The sequence below is a fragment of the Physella acuta genome, unplaced genomic scaffold, assembly GCF_028476545.2.
Source record: "Physella acuta isolate Inbredline_101_S28 unplaced genomic scaffold, ASM2847654v3 ptg000620l, whole genome shotgun sequence".
NCBI lineage: Eukaryota > Metazoa > Mollusca > Gastropoda > Physidae > Physella > Physella acuta.
The window spans coordinates 693,992-714,165 of NW_026732139.1; the positions used below are offsets into that span (position 1 = coordinate 693,992).

Below are 20,174 nucleotides of genomic sequence, written 5' to 3' on the forward strand. Positions count from 1 at the left end.
GGGAAGGGGGTTCAGAAAGTGTGACATCATACTTACATTTAAATTTTTTAAAGTAAAGTTAGAAATTGAATGTTAGCTACTATTTTCATTTAAGAAACTGTTCTTTTGTTAATTGTAATGGAAATTCAATTAATATATTCTATCCTATATTGACTGATATAAAAATCGTCAAAAAAGCATGATGTCATTTATGGATGACCCCTAACACCTACAACTCCTTTTCTTTGACTTTCCTTGTTTTTTTTTTTACACTACCCTAGCAATACATTACTAACAAACAACTAACAATCAATTACAATTAGATTCACAAAGAAAAGTTGATTACTTACAACCTATCCTTATACTATAGGCTAATTATAATTATAAACCTAGTTTTGATTTTTGAGTATCACTTTGTTATTCAATGTACCTCCAAACAATTTTAATTTCACAATACATAAAAGCTCACTCAAACCTCACTGCTGATGACAGAGTGACTCAATATAACAGAATCTGACTGAGAGTGAATGACACTTGACTTTTGAAAGACAGTCATTCCTAAAATATTCATTTTTTATTTTGTTGATATTAGTTAATTATTAGATCTACTGGAACTAGATCTAGCTAGTTCTTGGCCTAGATCTATCTCTATACTCTATACCAAACCACACTTCACTGACTTCATATCAAAATTTGGAGAAGACTGACTTATACTTTATCACTTCATTCATTCACTAGATCTATTCACTAGTGATGTAGTCTAGATTCTAGATCTAGATCTAGATCTAGTTGTGACAACACTACTGCTATTGCTAAACTAAAGACAAGATAATAATTGAATAAGTTATAGATCTAGTCTAGGCTTAATGTAATAATTTAATAATTAATTAATTATTAATTAGTAATCTAATTTTCTAATTTATAACTTGTGTAAGTAACTCAGGACTCAGTAAGTTCAGATCAGATTATTTATTTGAATGCCAAATAAATAGGCCCTACTAGATTCTAAATAGCCTATCAACTATCGATGATATTAAATAGATTCTAGAATCTAAATGTGAATAAATACATTAAATACAATAAAATTAATAAATCAATCACCATGACCATGGCTTCTCTCTAAAACTAAAAATAAAAATAGCAACAAAAAAAACACTTCGCGATAAGAAGGGAAGTACGACTGAAGTAGATTACCCGATTGTTTGGATAGGCTAATATTTACTAATAATAAAAATAATAATTAGGCTAGGCCTTCTAAGATCTAACATACTTACATTTCCCTATCTTCTATGTAGTCTATTTACCATGTTGCCATAAATACAAGGACTAGTCTAGATTAAGACAGAAGTTAATAATCTCTTGAGGTGAATCCTCGGTGAATGTTTTTGAGAGATTATGCGTTTCAATTTACATTTAGCTGTACTTTGTACTTACATGGCACATAAAAATACTATCTTCGCTAGCGTAAAAACTCAACAAGAGTTCACAAGTCAGAAATTTCTGTGTGATGCTATCATTACTACTTTACTAGATTTATAAAATTAAGCTATAATGCGTTGAAAAACAAAAGCAGTTTAATAAACATTTTGTTTTCGTAATCTCTTTAAGTTCTTAAATCTGCCATAAAACAAGACAAATCACGCTAGTATAAATTGTCAATGATATTCAATTATTCATCATGGTAGATCTAGGATTTTCTATAAATATATAATGTATAAAGCTGTAAAGAAAAGCGTAGGTCGCTAAACACTGTAATATACCCTTTAATACTTCATTACTACAACGACCCACGTCTAAAAATTTTTGTTTCCCATTCCCCGTAACTCTTCTTGTTGTTTATTGTTTTCGGTATTTATTCAGTTGTTCCCCTTAGACTGATGTTGGCCTATTAATACGTAGTTTACGATATTTTTTTGTGTGAAGAAAATGTTGGCAATTAAGTAAAATGTGTCAATGAATCTGGTAATACTGAACTAGACGTCAGCAGTGTTTCTTCCAGACTTCTTTTTTCTCCGGGGGTGCACTTGAAATTTTCGAAAGGAGGGGGGTGGACAACAATTTCGGGGGGGGGGGGGGGGCGGACACTGTCAAAAGTATATATTTTCTATATAAATTCCATTTCGTTTGGGTGGGGGGGGGGGGGGGGGGGGGCGGTAGATTTTTTTCGGGGGGGGGGGGCTGGAAGAAACTCTGGACGTTAGTGTTAGGCTTTCTGCTTTGCCATACACTCACACACACACTCACATATTGAATTCAAACTATTGTTACAAAGTTTGATGTGTTTTTAACTTAATTTTTCCTATGTTTAAAACATCTTTCCTCCAAAATAATTCACACATTTCGACAGTACCATAAAAAACATAATTTAAACAAGATAGACTTTTTTAAAAAGTGTTTTTTTTTTCCATAGGCCTACCTAGTTATATTTTCTTACCCCCTCATCCCATCACAAATTTGCACAATCAGTGTTTCTTCCAGACTTTTTTCTCCGGAAGGTGGCACTTGATATTGGGGGGGGGGGCGGACAACATTTTTCGGGGTACGGGGGCGGACGTACACTTGTAAAAGTATATGTTTTCTATATAAAGTCCATTGCCAGAGACAAAGAGATGCATGGAAGAAACTTTGTGCACAATGTAAAAAGAAAGTCGCTCCCTACCCCACCTTGATGTGTTACATTTGTTTATAGAATGGTCACCCATGAATTTATCACTTTATTTTATAGAAGTTTCCAATTTAATTTGGCAGATTTTTCTTCAGAGGGCCGGGTAATTAAGTACCGAAGCTATGCAAGGAGATGATCTCTCAGATGAAACATTACTGAAGCTATTAGTTATACAAGAAGATAATCTTTCAGATGAAACATTACTGAATCTATACAAGAAGATCTCTCAGATGAAACATTACTGAAGCTATACAAGAAGATGATCTCTCAGATGAAACATTACTGAAGCTATACAAGAAGATCTCTCAGATGAAACATTACTGAAGCTATACAAGAAGATGATCTCTCAGATGAAACATTACTGAAGCTATACAAGAAGATGATCTCTCAGATGAAACATTACTGAAGCTATACAAGAAGATGATCTATCGGATGAAACATTACTGAAGCTATACAAGAAGATGATCTCTCAGATGAGACATTACTGAAGCTATACAAGAAGATGATCTATCGGATGAAACATTACTGAAGCTATACAAGGAGATGATCTCTCAGATGAAACATTACTGAAGCTATACAAGAAGATGATCTCTCAGATGAAACATTACTGAAGCTATACAAGGAGATGATCTCTCAGATGAGACATTACTGAAGCTATACAAGGAGATGATCTCTCAGATGAAACATTACTGAAGCTATACAAGAAGATGATCTCTCAGATGAAACATTACTGAAGCTATACAAGAAGATGATCTCTCAGATTCAGATGAAACATTACTGAATCTATACAAGAAGATGATCTCTCAGATGAAACATTACTGAAGCTATACAAGAAGATGATCTCTCAGATGAAACATTACTGAAGCTATACAAGAAGAAGATCTCTCAGATGAAACATTACTGAAGCTATACAAGAAGATGATCTCTCAGATGAAACATTACTGAAGCTATACAAGAAGATGATCTCTCAGATGAAACATTACTGAAGCTATACAAGAAGATGATCTCTCAGATGAAACATTACTGAAGCTATACAAGAAGATGATCTCTCAGATGAAACATTACTGAAGCTATACAAGAAGATGATCTCTCAGATGAAACATTACTGAAGCTATACAAGAAGATGATCTCTCAGATGAAACATTACTGAAGCTATACAAGAAGATGATCTCTCAGATGAAACATTACTGAATCTATACAAGAAGATGATCTATCGGATGAAACATTACTGAAGCTATACAAGAAGATGATCTCTCAGATGAAACATTACTGAAGCTATACAAGAAGATGATCTCTCAGATGAAACATTACTGAAGCTATACAAGAAGATGATCTCTCAGATGAAACATTACTGAATCTATACAAGAAGATGATCTATCGGATGAAACATTACTGAAGCTATACAAGAAGATGATCTCTCAGATGAAACATTACTGAAGCTATACAAGAAGATGATCTCTCAGATGAGACATTACTGAAGCTATACAAGAAGATTATCTCTCAGATGAAACATTACTGAAGCTATACAAGAAGATGATCTCTCTCAGATGAAACATTACTGAAGCTATTAGTTATACAAGAAGATGATCTCTCAGATTCAGATGAAACATTACTGAATCTATACAAGAAGATGATCTCTCAGATGAAACATTTTCGAACCGACCGTCAGTTTGATGTTTGTGTTTTTTATTTGAGCCACCGTTCCAGATTCTCTGGTCCGGCAGACGGCGGTGTTTGCGTGTACCTGCGAGCGGGCGGGAAACAATGACCCGTGTGTGCACTGGACCGCAAGAATGAAGCAGGCGGTGACCAGATTGAGCGGCTCGCCATCCCAGCACCGCGCCGGCCCGTACAGTGTGGGGGAAAGTCGTCGCAAGGGGGAGGGGAGGGAGGGAAAGGTCAGGAAAGAGGAAATAAAAATATAAAAAAGCTCTTGTCTGGGGTTTAGGGGAAAACAAATTTCCCATGGAAGATTTTGAGAAGACTGTTGTGGGTAGTGAGGGAAGATACTGAGGCAGCGCCCCGTAAGTTATTTTTTTAAATATATCTATTGACTGATTTTGGAACAAAAGATTATGGTTCATTATTGTGTAATTTTTTTCGGTTGCTTTTGTAAGTAGGCCAATTATTTTTTTTTTTTAAAGAAGTGATTTGATCATAATAACAAAGCATAGCATTATAAAGATATCTCACTTAAGTTGTTTTTTATACCGATCTAGACAAATTAGTCGTTAAAATTTAATTAAGCATTTGGCTTAACTAACCACTGCTTATTGTTTTACTTTATCAAAATAGACCCATGTTTTACAATTTACAGTATGTGGTCCGATATTTTATAGACGTTTAGTAAACCACTCACACTGTCTCTCCGTCATAAGACAACATCGATTCTATGATGACTAGACCTAGGCCTACACTAATCTGTGTACACAAGGGTAGAGTTAGGCCTACAGTAATTTGTGTACACAAGGGGTAGACCTAGGCCTACACTAATCTGTGTACACAAGGGGTAGACCTAGACCTACACTAATTTGCGTACACAAAGGGTAGACCTAGGCCTACACTAATCTCTATACGCAATGGGTAGATGTCTACAACTATACATAGCTAATGTACTTATCTTTGTATCTAAAGTTTATTTACCGATCTATTTTAAAAATAACTACACCAGACACTCAAGATAGCAAATACAATAGGAGCCAGTGATTGTCGTAATGTGCCGTTATTTTAGTTCTGCAGCACCTTAATGAATAGTTAACACACACAACTATACGTGTTCAATAATGTGTGATGGGCAAACGTGTAGAGGGGGTGGAAGCAGGCGTCGTTACTGAAATATTAACATAAATGTATTTATAAAGGCTTTCATAATACGTGACCAGCCAGTCGTCTTCACGGCTGAGTAATGGCAAGCTGACATAGAAATTTCCTCTGGGAAACGGATCTTCAAGATTTTAAGTTAAGCGATGGTTGTGGTGTACAGTCGCTGAGCTGTTGTGATAAAGTATGAACCAGCAATACAAAAATGTCACACTAACCAGCCGAACAGAAACAATGCAATGCCTAACAAACACAATACAATGCCTAACAAACTCACTCAGACTAACAAATAGGCAAACCTATTAAAAAAACATACATCAACCCATGCTAACAAAGTCACACTGTTCAGAGTACATCACACTAAAAGAAACACGTATGCCCTTTATTTTAAGTCCATTTTGACATATAAACGATCATATTATCTCATGAAGCTTAGTCGTCTCATTAAATATAAATCAGGTGTAGTTCCCTATACAACATTAAATTAGTGATTATTTAAATACCCCCGCCCCTTTCCTAAAAAACAAATAAAACAAAAAACAACACGAAAATACTCAAGAAATTCGGAATTTTTTTTTTATTTCAATTCAAGGTCACCCACAGGAAATCTTCAAGGGGAGGTCAATCTGTCAGTTATGTCCAGGGGCGGTAATTTAAAACTACAGTGATCAATTTCAGATTTTCTTTGTTTTAACCGGTTTTTTTTTTTTTTTTTTTTTTTTGTTTTTTTTTTTTTTTTAAATAGAACGTCGCCTACTACACTCACACATACGCATACGCCTTCGAACTGAAACAATAATCTCACTTTTAATACTCCGTTAGATTTGACAATTACTGTCAGTATCACAAGATAAATTCATTGTTAAATTTTCATTTCACTGACCCTGACCCAGAAGAATACTTTGACTATTTCCTTAGCCCTCCCACCCCCCCTCCCCCCATCCGGGGTCGTCATATGCTGAGAGAGCCTAGGACCTCTTTAAAAACAACCTTGTAACCCTAGCCTTTCCATTCAACCTTCCACTTGAAAAGAGAATAGTTCATAGATTCATTCACACTAACTCTCTCACGCACCTTACGCTGTTCTCACCTTTATTCCAATCCTTCTCAAAAAATTTTTTTTAGTAGTCGGTTTTATTTTTATTTTATTTTTTTAAATGTAAAGTTATGCGGGGAAGGAAGGAAAGGAGTGGGGGGGGGGGGGTGGAAGTTAAAACTTTTCTTAAAAACCTTTGTTATCTCCCCTTGTAGAAAGTGAGTTCCTACACCTCCATCGTATGGCAAGTTTTCCGGGACACCTGGCCATCTAGAGCAGACGATACACACGGGGTGGGTTGGGGAGGGATTTATGGGTCAGTGGCGGGGTGGGCAGGAGGAAAAAAAAACGTCACCTCAAGTAGCACGAGAGGTTTTTTATGTGGGGTGTGGTGGGCGCTCGTAGGTTTTATCATTAGTGGCCTGTATCGTTAGGGTTAAGTGGACAGCTTGTCTGGATAGCATTGTTTATGTTTCCAGACGATTGCGTTTAGGAAATAAACAAAAAATTGATGCGGCTAAAATATGAGATGCCTGGTAAGCTTTTGCCAGTCGTCTATGTGCCAGGAGAGGCGACAGGCAAAGTTAACCAAAAATATGTTAGCATTACTAATAACATAAAAACGGGTGGGGGGGGTGGGTCCCCGTTATAGGGTACACTCAGCAATTAGGTAAGGTTGGCAGTAACTGTTATAACCGTCCAAATATAAGATAGGCACGACCAGATTATTTCAACGTGCTGACCAAATCCGCATGGCTTTCTGAATACTAAAATTTCACTTGTTGTTATCAATAATTTTTTTTTAAAATGTTTTTGTTTTCTTTAACATTAATTTTCTGTGCTCAATCAAGTTGCCTGATTAAGTTTTCACCACATATAATTTTATATGCCTATATATCAATTAAAAGTTGTAAGCCTATCTTAATTAACCTCAAGCTATTTTTGTCAACTTTTATCCAACATCACATATCGTCACCAAAAGACACCCCCCCCCCGTCAGGCTGAAGTCACTATATAGGCCTAAGGCACCCACCTCCCCAAAAACGATAAACACACAATAACGTAAAACCAACATGTTTCATTTTGGTTGCTAATCTAGTTTTACTCGAATGCAACTCAAAATAAAATCTGGGTCATATTTCCAGAATCCTCTCTCCTCAAAGAACACATCAACGCAAAAGTATAGTTCCAGCCCCCATTCCTGGAAGTGTGATATCAGCAATGGGCAGAGTTTCTTTCATGCATCTCTTTCCCCCGCCCCTCGGAAGAAATATAATTTATGCAGACAATTTAAAATATATGTTTCTATACAGAAAAAATATATTTATTCCGCCCACTCTCCCACAGTTACCAGTCCTCCCCCCCCCTCCCCTTCCTGAGAAAAATGTCTGAAAGAAACACTGGTAATGGACGACCCTTGGAAGAAAGCATAAAACCCATATAGACCTAGCCATCGTTTACTCCACGTTTTCCTCTGAGTATTGACCACAGCTACTGTTACCACTTGTGTTGATTGAAAAGATTTTATTTCTAAATGAAATCCTTCTAAGGTCCTCTAGTCTTTCCTTAACACGCAGACGTGAAATTATCGTCCAACGACCAGCCATCGACGGAGACAGGAAAGTTTTGTTAACTTTGTTGTTAAACCGTTTCCGGTGGTCGGGATTTGCGTGGGTTTACCGGCCATTGTCAGGTGGAGAAAAATAGTTGAAGGGGGGGGGGGGGTGGAATCTCCGCCTACAATCATCTGAATGAGGGTAACTTGTCGGTCAGGTGCCCTAGGGTGGGGCTAAGGTGGGGTTTTGGACAATTGTAGTTGTCTGTGTTGTTGCTAAGATAAAGAAGGTCATTCACGCCGCAACTGATTAAAAAGTGTGATTAAAGTTCCTGTGTAAACAAAACATCGGTGATCTAAGTGGGTTGAGATGGTGATGACGTATTGTCGGATGTGATGCCTTATAGCACGTGATCATAGTGATGTTAAAGATGAATTTTAGCACGTGATGTTAAAGATGAATTGTAGCACGTGATGTGAAGATGTATTATTGTATGTGATGTTAAAGCTGTCTATTAGCACGTGATGCTAAAAATGTATTGTAACACGTGACGGACCGAACTGTTGATTACTTTGAGTCATCAAATAAAACTCCCCCCCCCCCCCTTTCGGAATCACTCTAAAGCTTTGCAAATCATTTCCCTCAAAGTATAATATTTGATTCAATCCTTTGTGGTGTTCAGCCGCAGAAAGATTCTATTGTCTGTGAGAAAGACTCGGGCTGAAAGGGTGTAGGTCTACTTCAGTACAGTGCTTTCCCCTTCTCCCCCTCCCATACAACGCTGGCAATGAGACATTTACCTTGAAGTAACAGCTCCGTTTCCATACCAGTGTCTGAAGTGTGCATTGTGTGTCGGAAGGGGGGGGGGGTAATGTAGTTAGACCACTTGTGTTGCTTGTAAGAACAGCACCAATGTTGATTATGTTTCATCCTAACTTTTGCCTTCAGTTAAACAAAGATGGCGAGCCTGACTTCATGGAGGAGAACAAGCTGGGACTTGCTGTACCCTGGTTTGATTATATCCATGACACTGTTGGCGGGGATCATACAGCCCAGTCGTGCAAGTAAGAACATCCCCTTTCATTTTTCGCGGGTACAATCAAGTCTTTAAGGGGTCATCCATAAATGACGTCACGCTTTTTTGGACGATTTTTACCTCCCCCTCCCCTCTGTCACACGTCGTCACAAAAAGCCAGACCCCCCCCCCTAAAATGACGTCACACCTCAGCCTGCACCCCTCCCCCCCCCCCACTCGAAATTGCAGTTGAATTTTTCTAAAAACATCGATATTTTTCCAAAATCTTGTCAGAGCTCTGTCAACATAGAGTATTTTGATCAATTCATATTACAATTTATTAAAACCGTTTTCTAAAACGCGAAATAACGGCTAAAACTCGTTTTCTAACATTGCTTTTTTATAATTAAAAAAAGTGACGCCACACCGTCTGAACCCCCCCCCCCTCCCCCTCATCACACACCATCACAAAATTACGGACCCCTCCCCCCTACGAGTGTGACGTCATTTATGGACGACCCCTAAGCAAATAAAACGTAATTATTGGTAATGACCTTCTTCGGGCGCGTACAGAGATGACTAACAGTAAAATCTTTCAGATTCTAACACCAGGGGGCAGCGTGGCCTAGTGTAGAGCACTAGACTGATCCCGAAAGTCTCGAGCTCGAATCCATGTACAAGTTAGTATAACATCCACCCAGCTCTGAGTACCTAACTAACATTAGGGAAAGTAAAGGCGGCTGGGCATAGTGCTGACCACATTATTCCTTCACATGCTGACCACATTATTCCTTCACATGCCGAGATCACAGAAACAGGTGAAATCATTTTCATGTGCCTTATGGACGGTCAGGTTCGAAAAAGGGAACCTCTAACATAACTATTAACGGGAACTACTTCATTAAGCCTTACTCAATCAAAAGAGGGATACATACGTTTGAAACTTTTTTTTTACTTTGTTTAATAAAATGGTTGTTCAAGGTTTAATAAATGTGACGTCAAACCAGAGCTCATGTAATAATCTTAATATTCCATTGCCTCTTTAAACGCCCCAAACCCTTCACGTTATTATAAAACCGACGTACAAGCCCACTGTATGGATGCATAGCCATAAAGTACAATACTTAGGAAGGGGGGATCCTAGAGTAATAGACCTACATATTATAATAAATTAGAATCAAAAAGGCCCAAATCCCTTACGTGCCTAACAGTAAATAAAATTATCATTAAAAATTAAAAAAAAAAAAACCACGTTTCTGATTGAACTAAAAAGTAGAAACAGAAGAGGGAAAGTACCGAACATTGTCTTTATCAAATTACAATTACTAGGTTATGACCCTTTTTGTACAAATCAATAGGAGTCTAAAATGATCAATACATTTTTTCCATGGATCAATTTAGTAATAATAATAATTGAATATTGTATTGTCATCGGAAACAAAGCTTCCCTGAAAATTTCAGCGCGCTAGCTAACTGGGAAGTGTCCGAAATTTCGATCGCAAGATTTGATGGAAAGACAAAGAGACGCGAAAGCAAGTTAAAAAAAACGTGGGAAAAAAAATATTATTATTATCATTCCAGGCATTCAGGTGAAGAAATGCTTCAGTGGATCAATGTCGGACACTGCAGGTGACGTCACGCTCCAGTGCCCAGAAGGTCAAGCCATCACCATCGAAGAAGCCTACCTAGGCAGGAACAAGTGGGGGGCGTGTGTCATCACGGACGAGGACTGCTTCGAGAAGACGAAAATGTTCCAGCACTGCGAGGGCCTGACCAACTGCTCCAAGACATTCAAAACCTACTCCCTGCAGTGTGGCTACAGTACCATCTTCCTGCTCAGCTACTACTGCTCCGCACGTGAGTACTACTGGGGCATAGTTAAGGTGGAGCGGACAACAGCTGATGCATTTTGTTTGCTGTTCATGCATCTTGATCCTTTGCAAATAACTGGTCATATACATTTTTACTATATTTATTATATATATATATATATATATATATATATATATATATATATATATATATATATATATATATATATACAAGCAAATGAGTTACAAAGATGGATGATGCAAATTGTGTTTGTAGCAAGTTGAGTAGAGCTATGTCGGTGCATGTATACTGCTGTAAAGAAAATGTCTTTCATTATTGTGGAGTTTTTATTTGAGTGTCTTCTCTTTCTTTGAAAAAAATAAAATTGTCAGATGTTTTGATTAGTGAATTGTTTTAGAAGTATGTTTAGGTGACACATTCTTGTTATGAAACCTGATTTATTTGTGTTTACCTTGCAAATACTTAATACACACTATACTTGAAATTTTTTTTAAATTGTTGTAACAATTTTTAAGCTACATCAGCACCAGCTACATCAACATGGGTCAGCACCACTGCCCTGGCAAATCAGACTACACAGATGTTGGCTGTAGATGTGCCCTCCACTCAAGCAGACCCCCTAAACCTGGTTCTTAGTAGCCCAACTACAATTTCACAGACAACCTTACAACCTTGGACTGATCACAGCCAAGGTGATTCAAAAGGTAAACACCATAAGCACAAAGTAATGTATAACTTTTTGAGAATCATTGTTTAGAAAGGTAATTTCAGTATTTGTAAGCAAATTAGAGCAATTGAAATTTGATAAATTAAAATATTTGATAATGCTGCTTCCTTGATGAGTCTGTTACTGGTGTAAATGGATTAGTGGGTTTGTGAAACAACAATGTGGGGAATAATCTGAAACATTAACACTAGTTAAACTAAGTAGATCAGATTTAATGATAAGTGTGGAGGGGAGGGTGCAGAAAGTATAAAAATTATGTTGACATATAATGACTTCTTAATTAACTTATCCACAGAGCTGGGCATCATTGTTGGCTGTGTTGTCTCCATTACATCAGCTGTTTTAATCACAGCTATAATCCTTGTCTTGAGAAAACTTTTACAGTAAGTTATTGCCCTTTATATACAGCAATTTTTTTTTTTTTGCTACACTGTTGTTACTTAAAATTACTTTATTTAGGTGCAAGTTCTGTTAAAAAATATAATTGAAACAAGAAGAAAATATTTAATGTATGTGAAACTTGTAATTTTCAGGAAACAAAAGGAAGAACCACAATCTGCCAGCTCATCAGACAACAGCAGCACATGCCAAACACAAAAAATTCTTTCTTCACAACAAAACAATGCGTCGGAAAACAGGAGCTCGTTAAGACTGTCCAAGAAACGCCGCAAGTCCAGACTGACGCCAGTTGGTGAGGAGGACATGTCTGGCCAGTCCACCCAAACACAAGTCAGGTCACATGTTAGTCGGAGAAGTCTGACAAAGCTGACCTCACCACTGAACTCAGGTCAAACCAATGGGAATCTCAACATGGCTGAAGTAACAACGTCAACGTGTTTCAGGGTTGAAATAGAAGACAATGATAATAATAATTCAGAGTGGGTCACTAAAGAAAACCTCCAGAATAATGTTGACCCCGTGACCTCTCTAGAAGCCACTTCTGCCCAGCTGCCAATGTCAGAGAGTCAAGCCAACGACCAAATCCCACCCACAACAGAAATAACATCCCATAATTCTAGCCTTGCCAATATTCACAGAAATAATGAAGGGGTTCACTTAAAAGGGACATTATGCTGAAAGTTATCTTAAATACATTGTGTTTTAGAATAAGTTTTATACACCAGTTTGATTCTCACAGAATATTTGTGGTTTATATGATTTTTAAAAATTTGAAAAATGCTTCAACATCCTTGATAATGTATCATTAATCCAAGGAAATAAATTAGATCGCTTTTAAGACAAATCACGTTTTAAAAACATATTTGTCATCACTTTTGTTGATAAAGTTAAACATCTTTTGTAAATCAACTGAATGATCATAACTTTGTGAAAACATAAAGCATCAGTGATAAAGTTAGCCATTACTTTTAACATTAATTTTACATTGAGCTGTTAAAAGAGTTAAACCTTGTTGATTTTGTGTAAATCAAGCACTTTTTTCTGATAGCAAATATTGAAAATTATACAGTAATGAAGAAATTACTCAGAAAATTAACATGTGGAAAAATGTTATGCCATATAATCACCTTGTGAAGTTAAATGGCATTGTTTTAAACTGTTCCTTTTTGCTTGCTCATTAATACTCTATGGTAATAAATGATTTTAAAAAACTGAGTATACTTTGGACAACTTTATTTTGGCTATAAATAAACATTAATGATATCAAAGTATACTGTAAAACCATTGCATGTTCACAACAACTTCAACATAAACTGTACTTTGTTAGTGTAAAAAATATGAACATGAGCACTGAGTACTGATATGGCACATTTGAGGATATTAATTATTATACATCAACCCATAACAATATTTATTTGATTTTGGTTTAAGCTATAAAAAGAGGAACTTCATCTTTATCATTTTGGTTTCTTTCCCATCAACATAAACACTGGCCATTCCACTTTAAGTACCTTGTCTTCAGTTTCAGGATCAAATGAGTTATTTAATCTGAAAAAAAAATCAAATGAAGCTCATAGTGAAAATCTCAAAAAAAAAACATTTCTTGCATTTTTCAGATTTCCATTGGTGATGTGTTAAAAAAAAAGAGGAAAAGAATCCTCTTTAGACCTAGCGATCCATTTGGCAGATGAGATAGAGTTCATGTTTCTTGACCTCGGCATATGAAGAGAAGGTGTGTTCAACACTTTGCCCAGCCACCTTTACTTTCCCTAACATGAGTTAGGTACCCAAATCTGGCTGGACTCAGGGACGTTATGCTGACTTGAACCCGAATTTGAACTCGAGACTTACGGGTTAGCAGCCTAGCGCTCTAGTGTTTAGGCTGCAACGTCCCATAAATATATTAAAACTGATAAAAAAACTGTTTAGGCTCACATCTTAAGACAAGTTTTCAGATCAACAACTCTTCTTAACATGTCAAATTAATAGTTATTCTTAATGTGATTGAGCCAAACTTCTATCATGTCACTTAATTTGGTCAATCAATTTTAACAGCATCCCATTCCCTTTTTAAAAAAATTAACATCTTAAAATTCCCAAGCTATAAAAGGATTCATCACTTATTTTTCTATAGTATGCTTAAAATGTTGTAGGGTAAATAAAAAATTCACTGTTTTAATCTCCAGTGGTGTAGGGTCTATATTTGATAAATAGTCAAAATAAACTTCCTCAATAAATCTGTTAGGAACATCTTGTGAAATTTCTTTGAAATACAAAGAGTGCTTACACTAGATTTTTATCAACACCGAAATACCAACTTTATATTAAAATGAGAAACATCTGTACAACATTAACCTCATCTACTACTCACTGTTTCTCCACTAGCCCCAGCAGGTCCTCTGTTGGATGAGACTTGTTATAGTTGGTGACAGCTGACCATGATCCCATGTAGCCAATGAAGTCAGCCACGCTGCACACTTTCTTGATGCTAAGGCTGTCATCCCTGATAGCAATTACAGAGTTACACATACACTGGTGATTTATCCTACTAGTTTCTGATAAAGGACTCTTCCAACTAGTAGGGGTGTTAGCTTAACATAACATTAGTTGCACGTTCACTACTAGGTTACCTAACAGTAACGCCACATTTTTTTTACAAGAATTCATTATAGTGATATAAATACTAGCATAAATGAAAGACTACATTCAATGATTGTACACTTTTGTTTTATTTTGGATCTTATCATTCAGATTTACCGACATACTTGTACAGTATTATTAAACTATAATTGGATTAGTAATAGACTGATTTAATGTTACTGCTGTTTCTAGCCAAATAAATGTGTGGGTATGGCTTAATCAATGAGCAGCAATAATTTCTTGCATAAAACTAACCAGACCTATTTAAATATTAAGTGGGTATATCAAATTAATTTCAATATTTTCAAAGAAGCAGACCTTCTCCAACCAGGATACGGAAGCTCTAAGGACATGTATTTCTCTTCCACCATCTTACGACCTTCAGCCCAATAGTCTGGTAATACATCGTTATAGATCTGAATGAAAATGTCATATTTTATCTACACCACTGAAGCTATTACTTGTATTCTGTAATGGGGTTTCTGTAGCTCTAAATAAAACTACAGACATAAAACTGGCTATCTCAAAGTTATATTAATTTTGTGTAAAATTAAACTTACATGTGAAAATATTTGACCAGCTTTTTCTGGCTCCACCTGGCAAACTCCATATCCATAAGCAACCAATGAGGCTCCAGGTTTCAAAACTCTGCTGACTTCCTTGTAAAATCTGTAAAGTCAGTGTGAAAGAATCAATGAGAAATTAACTTAACAAAGGTGTGGGATATGACCAATAAGCCAATCAAAAGATGTGTTAGATGACCAATATGACAATCAAAAGGTGTGTGAGATGACCCATATGACAATCAAAAGGTGAGTGAGATGACCAATATGACAATCAAAAGGTGTGTGAGATGACCAATATGACAATCAAAAGGTGTGTGAGATGACCAATAAGGCAATCAAAAGGTGTGAGATGACCAATAAGACAATCAAAAGGTGTGTGAGATGACTAATATGACAATCAAAAGATGAGTGAGATGACCAATATGACAATCAAAAGGTGTGTGAGATGACTAATATGACAATCAAAAGGTGTGGGAGATGACCAATAAGCCAAACAAAAGGTGTGTGAGATGACCAATGAGCCAATCAAAAGATGAGTGAGATGACCAATAAGCCAAACAAAAGGTGTGTGAGATGACCAATTAGCCAATCAAAAGGTGTGTAAGATGACCAATAAGACAATCAAAAAGTGTGTGAGATGACCAATAAGCCAATCAAAAGGTGTGTGAGATGACCAATAAGCCAATCAAAAGGTGTGTATCATGATCTTTAGTAACTTACTTTGACAGATCCAGCCAGTGTAAAGCCTGTGCAATTGTAAGTAGGTCAACAGAACTGGACTGAATGAAACTCAGCTCATCAGCAGCAGACACATGGAAAGAAACATTTGAAATGTTGTTTGGTGCATTTGCAATTTGTTGCTGGCTCACATCTGCACCTATTACCTGGGGAGACAACCAAGTATTTGATTAGTATTTTTGGAGAGGTAACCAAGTATTTGATTAGTATTTTGGAGAGATAACCAAGTATTTGATTAGTATTTTTGGAGAGATAACCAAGTATTTGATCAGTATTTTATATACGCCTGAGTAGAATTAGTTGATGACCTGGGTGTTTTCTTCAACTTAAAGAATCAACCACATGAACTACAACGGCCACAAGCAAGAGCTAAAGTAACCAGAAAAGTAATGTGTTAAAATGTTATGCATTAGCAGAACTGTAAGCAGAAGCAAGTCTGACCAGCAAGTAGAAACAGAAAAATAAATAAAAAGTCTATTAGAGGGAGCAGATTTCTGAACAAAATGTCTTTAGTTATCTAACACTGTCTGCAGCATTGTAGCATAATCTGTTATACTGTATAGACTAAAGGGTGAACAGCTGTATTCAATACAAAACCTTATTCAGGCAGTATAAACACATAGCTTCAGATAATAAATTTGGCCTTTCATCATTAGAATATCCTTAAAAAAGATGGAGATTATTTGGCAACCAACAGAAAAAACCTACACCCAGCTTCACACGACCTTATCTGGAATACCTGGAGTTAAAGGGGCCTGGTAAAAAATACTATTGCCACGAATATTTTGAAAGGAAAATTAGAGACTATTAAGAAAAGTTACAGAAACCAGCACAGGTATATGGGCATCTCCGGTGGCAATAGAATTAACATTCAAGGGAAACATGAAAACTTGAGCTAACTTATATCTGCTGAGATAAATAATGAAATAAAAATGAGTTATCAACTCTGTAAGATAAATGATAGTTACCTTATTAAAGTGTTGAGCAAGTGGAATGGTACTTTGTCCAGATCCACATCCAACATCGACAGCTAACTGAAAATCACAATCTCCTTCTTTGCAAAATTCAATAATTCTTTTGAAAATTTCATCTGTATATGTGGGTCTGAACTTTGCGTAGAGTTGTGTTTGTTTTTCATCAGTAAACAGAGTTGCGGAACTAAATTTGGACATTGGATACACTATGTGCTTCAGCCTCCTGAGACAATTTTCTAGATGAACCAATTTTGATACTGTGTGATTTAGCATATCACCCAACTTTCTTGTTTTTAAAAGTGAGTAGGCAATAATGTCTTCAAGAATAAAATGTCTTCAATAAAAATAATTTGATTAGTCTACAATCTGTAGGATTTAACGCTACAGTAGAATGATTACTGATTTGGCCATTAATTACTTTTAGTACTATAAATATTATTACAGTATGGTACGGCACATTTTAGTATAGTAATCTAATAAATATATATAAATAAATAAATATAAATTGATCTATGGCAACGCTATGTGGTCATTCTTGACGTCTTGCTTTTTATGAAAATTTTGACTCACCCTTTAGTGCCCTTTACATTGCAACAAATAGACAGACCAACTCCCTCCCCCCCCCCCCCCCCCTTAAAATTGCAGTTTTGGTTTTTTAAACATCAATTTCCTTCTAAACTAAAATATTTACTGAGATCGGTCATTATTGAAAAAGTAATATAGACCCTGGAATACAACTAGATTCTAGATCTAACTAAAAGGCTAAAAGACAAAAGAAGACTAAAAATCGGACAAATACTAAAAATCACTAAATAAATTATTAAATATTAAAATATATTACAAAGGCTGCTCAGTCACTAACTCAGGCTGCCTAACACTATTAATGTATTACTTAGATTCTAGATCTGAAAAGAGAGTCGTAAACAGATCTAATCTAGATTTGATTTATAGATCTATAACATCACACAAAAAAGATTTAGAGAACTAAATCAAAATGACAAGATTTTGATCATTTAAAATTTGCACCTTTGGCCAGTCACAGTAGATAAATATGGCCTTTGACTTTGGCCTTTGACCCCCTCAGTTTGCGACTTGCCAGATTAAATGTTTAAAACATTGTAATTTTACAAGATTTTTCAAGCTTTTACTGGATCTACTTAAATTACGTCACACGGTTGGGGTGTAGATTTGTGCGATTCATTTCAAATTTTGCACAAAATCGGAAATCGCAAAAAAGTTAATACAGAACTACAGAATTTGATATATGAAATTTCATCAACCTAGCTGAAATGGTATCAAATTATCGTGTTCACAGATATACACATTTACACAGACACACGGACAGTTTTTCCCACGATTACGCGTAAAACGCCGAAATTTTTATAAAACTGGATTTAGAATTTTCGCCCGCTTAAAATAAATCCCAGCCTATACTCCGTATATGATGAAGTGCTGAGGTGTAAAACGGTGGAAACTGTCAAAAATTTCATGTGATTTTTGGGCGCGATTACAATACTTCCTCTATACTTAGTGTTGCCCATTTCTCTAAACCAAAACTACAGCTTGATCTTCACGTAGTTACTGCACACAGATACTAAATATAGTCGTTGCCATACCCCTAAACCTTGCACCTAATCTCAAACATGACAAAAGTCGCATTTTGTTTCTTTCAGGTGACTCTCCACCCACCACGAAGCACGTCCACTGTCCCATTCAACTAAATAGATTTTATGTAGAAAACATACTTTTACCTGTGTCCGCCGCCGCCTCCGAAGAAAATGTTGTCAACCCCCACCCCCGAAAATTTCAAGTACCCCCCTGCGGGGAGGAAAAAGTCTGAAAGAAACACTGGTCGCATTTGTAGATGATACAGATTAAAGGTAGACCCTACTTCTATAATATGGACCCGTTTCCTACTTTTGGTCGCTAAACCACAATCACGGAGATAGTACGGTGGTGTGTTGGCACTATACATTTTGAATGGGGCGTGCAGATTAATTTCTTAGGTGGGGGGCCTCACACGGATAAAAGTATATATTTTCTATATAAATTATTTTTTTTCAAAGGGGGGGGGGGGGGTAGATGTTCCTCGTCGGAAGGGGGGGGGGGCTCTGCCCCCCTGCCCAAAGAGATGCATGAAAGATAGCCCTAATCGACTACCGCAATTTATTTATGATTAATTTTAGAATTTTACATTAGATACGTTTAATATTGTAGGTAATAAGAGAAACGACTTGTAAACTAAGTAGTCGAGCCCCCCCCCCCCCCCCTTTACCCCCTTACCCAACCACATTGTGATATTTCGTCAGTTAAGTGTCGTTGGAGGGGGGGGGTGGTGGATGTGCTTAAAAACCCCGTTACTATTTATAACTAGGTCTAAATAACCGCTCAAGTAATCGAATTAGGTCAAAGAAATCAGTTATTAAGTGGGGGGACCTCCGATCGCTATTTTTAGATCTACTCTCGCAAGCTTAAATAAAAAGATAAAAAATAAGCATGCATGCGTACAAATCGAATTAGCTCAGCGTCTTGCGGCAAACAATAAACTTCAAAACAGCTTCGCCTTTACTGATGCAGTAATCCCGCCGGTGTCTGTTATTCTGAAAACTGTCAGAGAGTAAGTAAACTACTAATGATATAATAGTATTTAGATAACATTTTCATATATACTGTATAAGCTTATATTTTCCTGTTGTTTACGACAAAAAAAAAACCCCACCACCTACATCAATAAAGACTCTAAATATTACAATTCTCAACAATCAAATATAAATATTTCTTAGAAGATTTGTGTGACTTTATTTCTGTGACTTTTTTCTTTGCAAAATATGTGACTTTTTTTCCGTTTCTTTTTCTGGTTAACTTTTTTTCCGTTCACCGAGGGCAAAAATGTGGTTTATGATTCTGTTAAATTGTGTTAAGCGTGGGTGGGGGGGGGGGGGGGTGTTATTGTTATAAAACAATGTTCATTTGTCTTTAAAATTCTATGTGAGAGTTGGTCTATAGAGATGCTACATGAGAGGTGGTAGTCTAGGAAAATGTTATACTTAGGGAACGTGGTTGTCTATGGGAAAGTTTTATATCGTTGTAGTTGTATGGGACTGGGGCGTGTGCATCTGTATGTTCAATATAATTGGCGCGCATTTTATTTTTAAGCCCATTGACTAATTCGGCCAATCGTAGATTTGTTTTCTTAAACTTTTAATCCTCTCAACAGATACCATGT

The 20,174-nt window shown here is 36.4% G+C and overlaps 3 protein-coding genes across 3 annotated transcripts in view; 1 reads left to right on the forward strand and 2 right to left on the reverse strand.

The window, feature by feature from the left end:
• LOC131947988 (intermembrane lipid transfer protein VPS13D) overlaps positions 1 to 1,382 on the reverse strand; it is a 63,071-nt gene extending 61,689 nt beyond the window's left edge. The window contains exon 1 of the mRNA XM_059309424.1: positions 1,254 to 1,382. The gene's annotated coding sequence lies outside the window, so the exon portion shown is untranslated. The remainder of the gene's footprint in view (positions 1 to 1,253) is intronic.
• Positions 1,383 to 9,010: 7,628 nt separating this feature from the next.
• LOC131948003 (uncharacterized) lies at positions 9,011 to 13,212 on the forward strand. Its single transcript, XM_059309450.1, has 5 exons — positions 9,011 to 9,120; positions 10,653 to 10,928; positions 11,420 to 11,608; positions 11,927 to 12,014; positions 12,165 to 13,212. The coding sequence occupies exons 1-5, from the start codon at positions 9,015 to 9,017 to the stop codon at positions 12,706 to 12,708; spliced, it is 1,203 nt and encodes a 400-aa protein (XP_059165433.1). The 5' UTR covers positions 9,011 to 9,014; the 3' UTR covers positions 12,709 to 13,212.
• A 38-nt stretch (positions 13,213 to 13,250) lies between these two features.
• LOC131948005 (putative methyltransferase DDB_G0268948) lies at positions 13,251 to 18,018 on the reverse strand. Its single transcript, XM_059309451.1, has 7 exons — positions 17,975 to 18,018; positions 16,943 to 17,282; positions 15,957 to 16,120; positions 15,231 to 15,339; positions 14,989 to 15,086; positions 14,402 to 14,533; positions 13,251 to 13,578 (listed from the first exon to the last, which is right to left on the reverse strand). The coding sequence occupies exons 2-7, from the start codon at positions 17,219 to 17,221 to the stop codon at positions 13,488 to 13,490; spliced, it is 873 nt and encodes a 290-aa protein (XP_059165434.1). The 5' UTR covers positions 17,222 to 17,282; positions 17,975 to 18,018; the 3' UTR covers positions 13,251 to 13,487.
• Between the last annotated feature and the right edge of the window lie 2,156 nt (positions 18,019 to 20,174).

What these genes read in the sequence shown, in the direction of transcription:
- LOC131948003 (XM_059309450.1), top strand. Translation starts at nt 9,015, where the DNA reads ATGGCGAGCCTGACTTCATGGAGGAGAACAAGCTGGGACTTGCTGTAC. An exon ending in CAGCTACTACTGCTCCGCAC is followed by an intron (nt 10,929 to 11,419) that starts GTGAGTACTACT and finishes ACAATTTTTAAG; the next exon opens with CTACATCAGCACCAGCTACA. An exon ending in CAGCCAAGGTGATTCAAAAG is followed by an intron (nt 11,609 to 11,926) that starts GTAAACACCATA and finishes ACTTATCCACAG; the next exon opens with AGCTGGGCATCATTGTTGGC.
- LOC131948005 (XM_059309451.1), bottom strand. Translation starts at nt 17,221, where the DNA reads ATGCTAAATCACACAGTATCAAAATTGGTTCATCTAGAAAATTGTCTC. An exon ending in CACTGGCTGGATCTGTCAAA is followed by an intron (nt 15,340 to 15,956) that starts GTAAGTTACTAA and finishes CTGACTTTACAG; the next exon opens with ATTTTACAAGGAAGTCAGCA. An exon ending in CTGGGGCTAGTGGAGAAACA is followed by an intron (nt 13,579 to 14,401) that starts GTGAGTAGTAGA and finishes TTTTTTTTTCAG; the next exon opens with ATTAAATAACTCATTTGATC.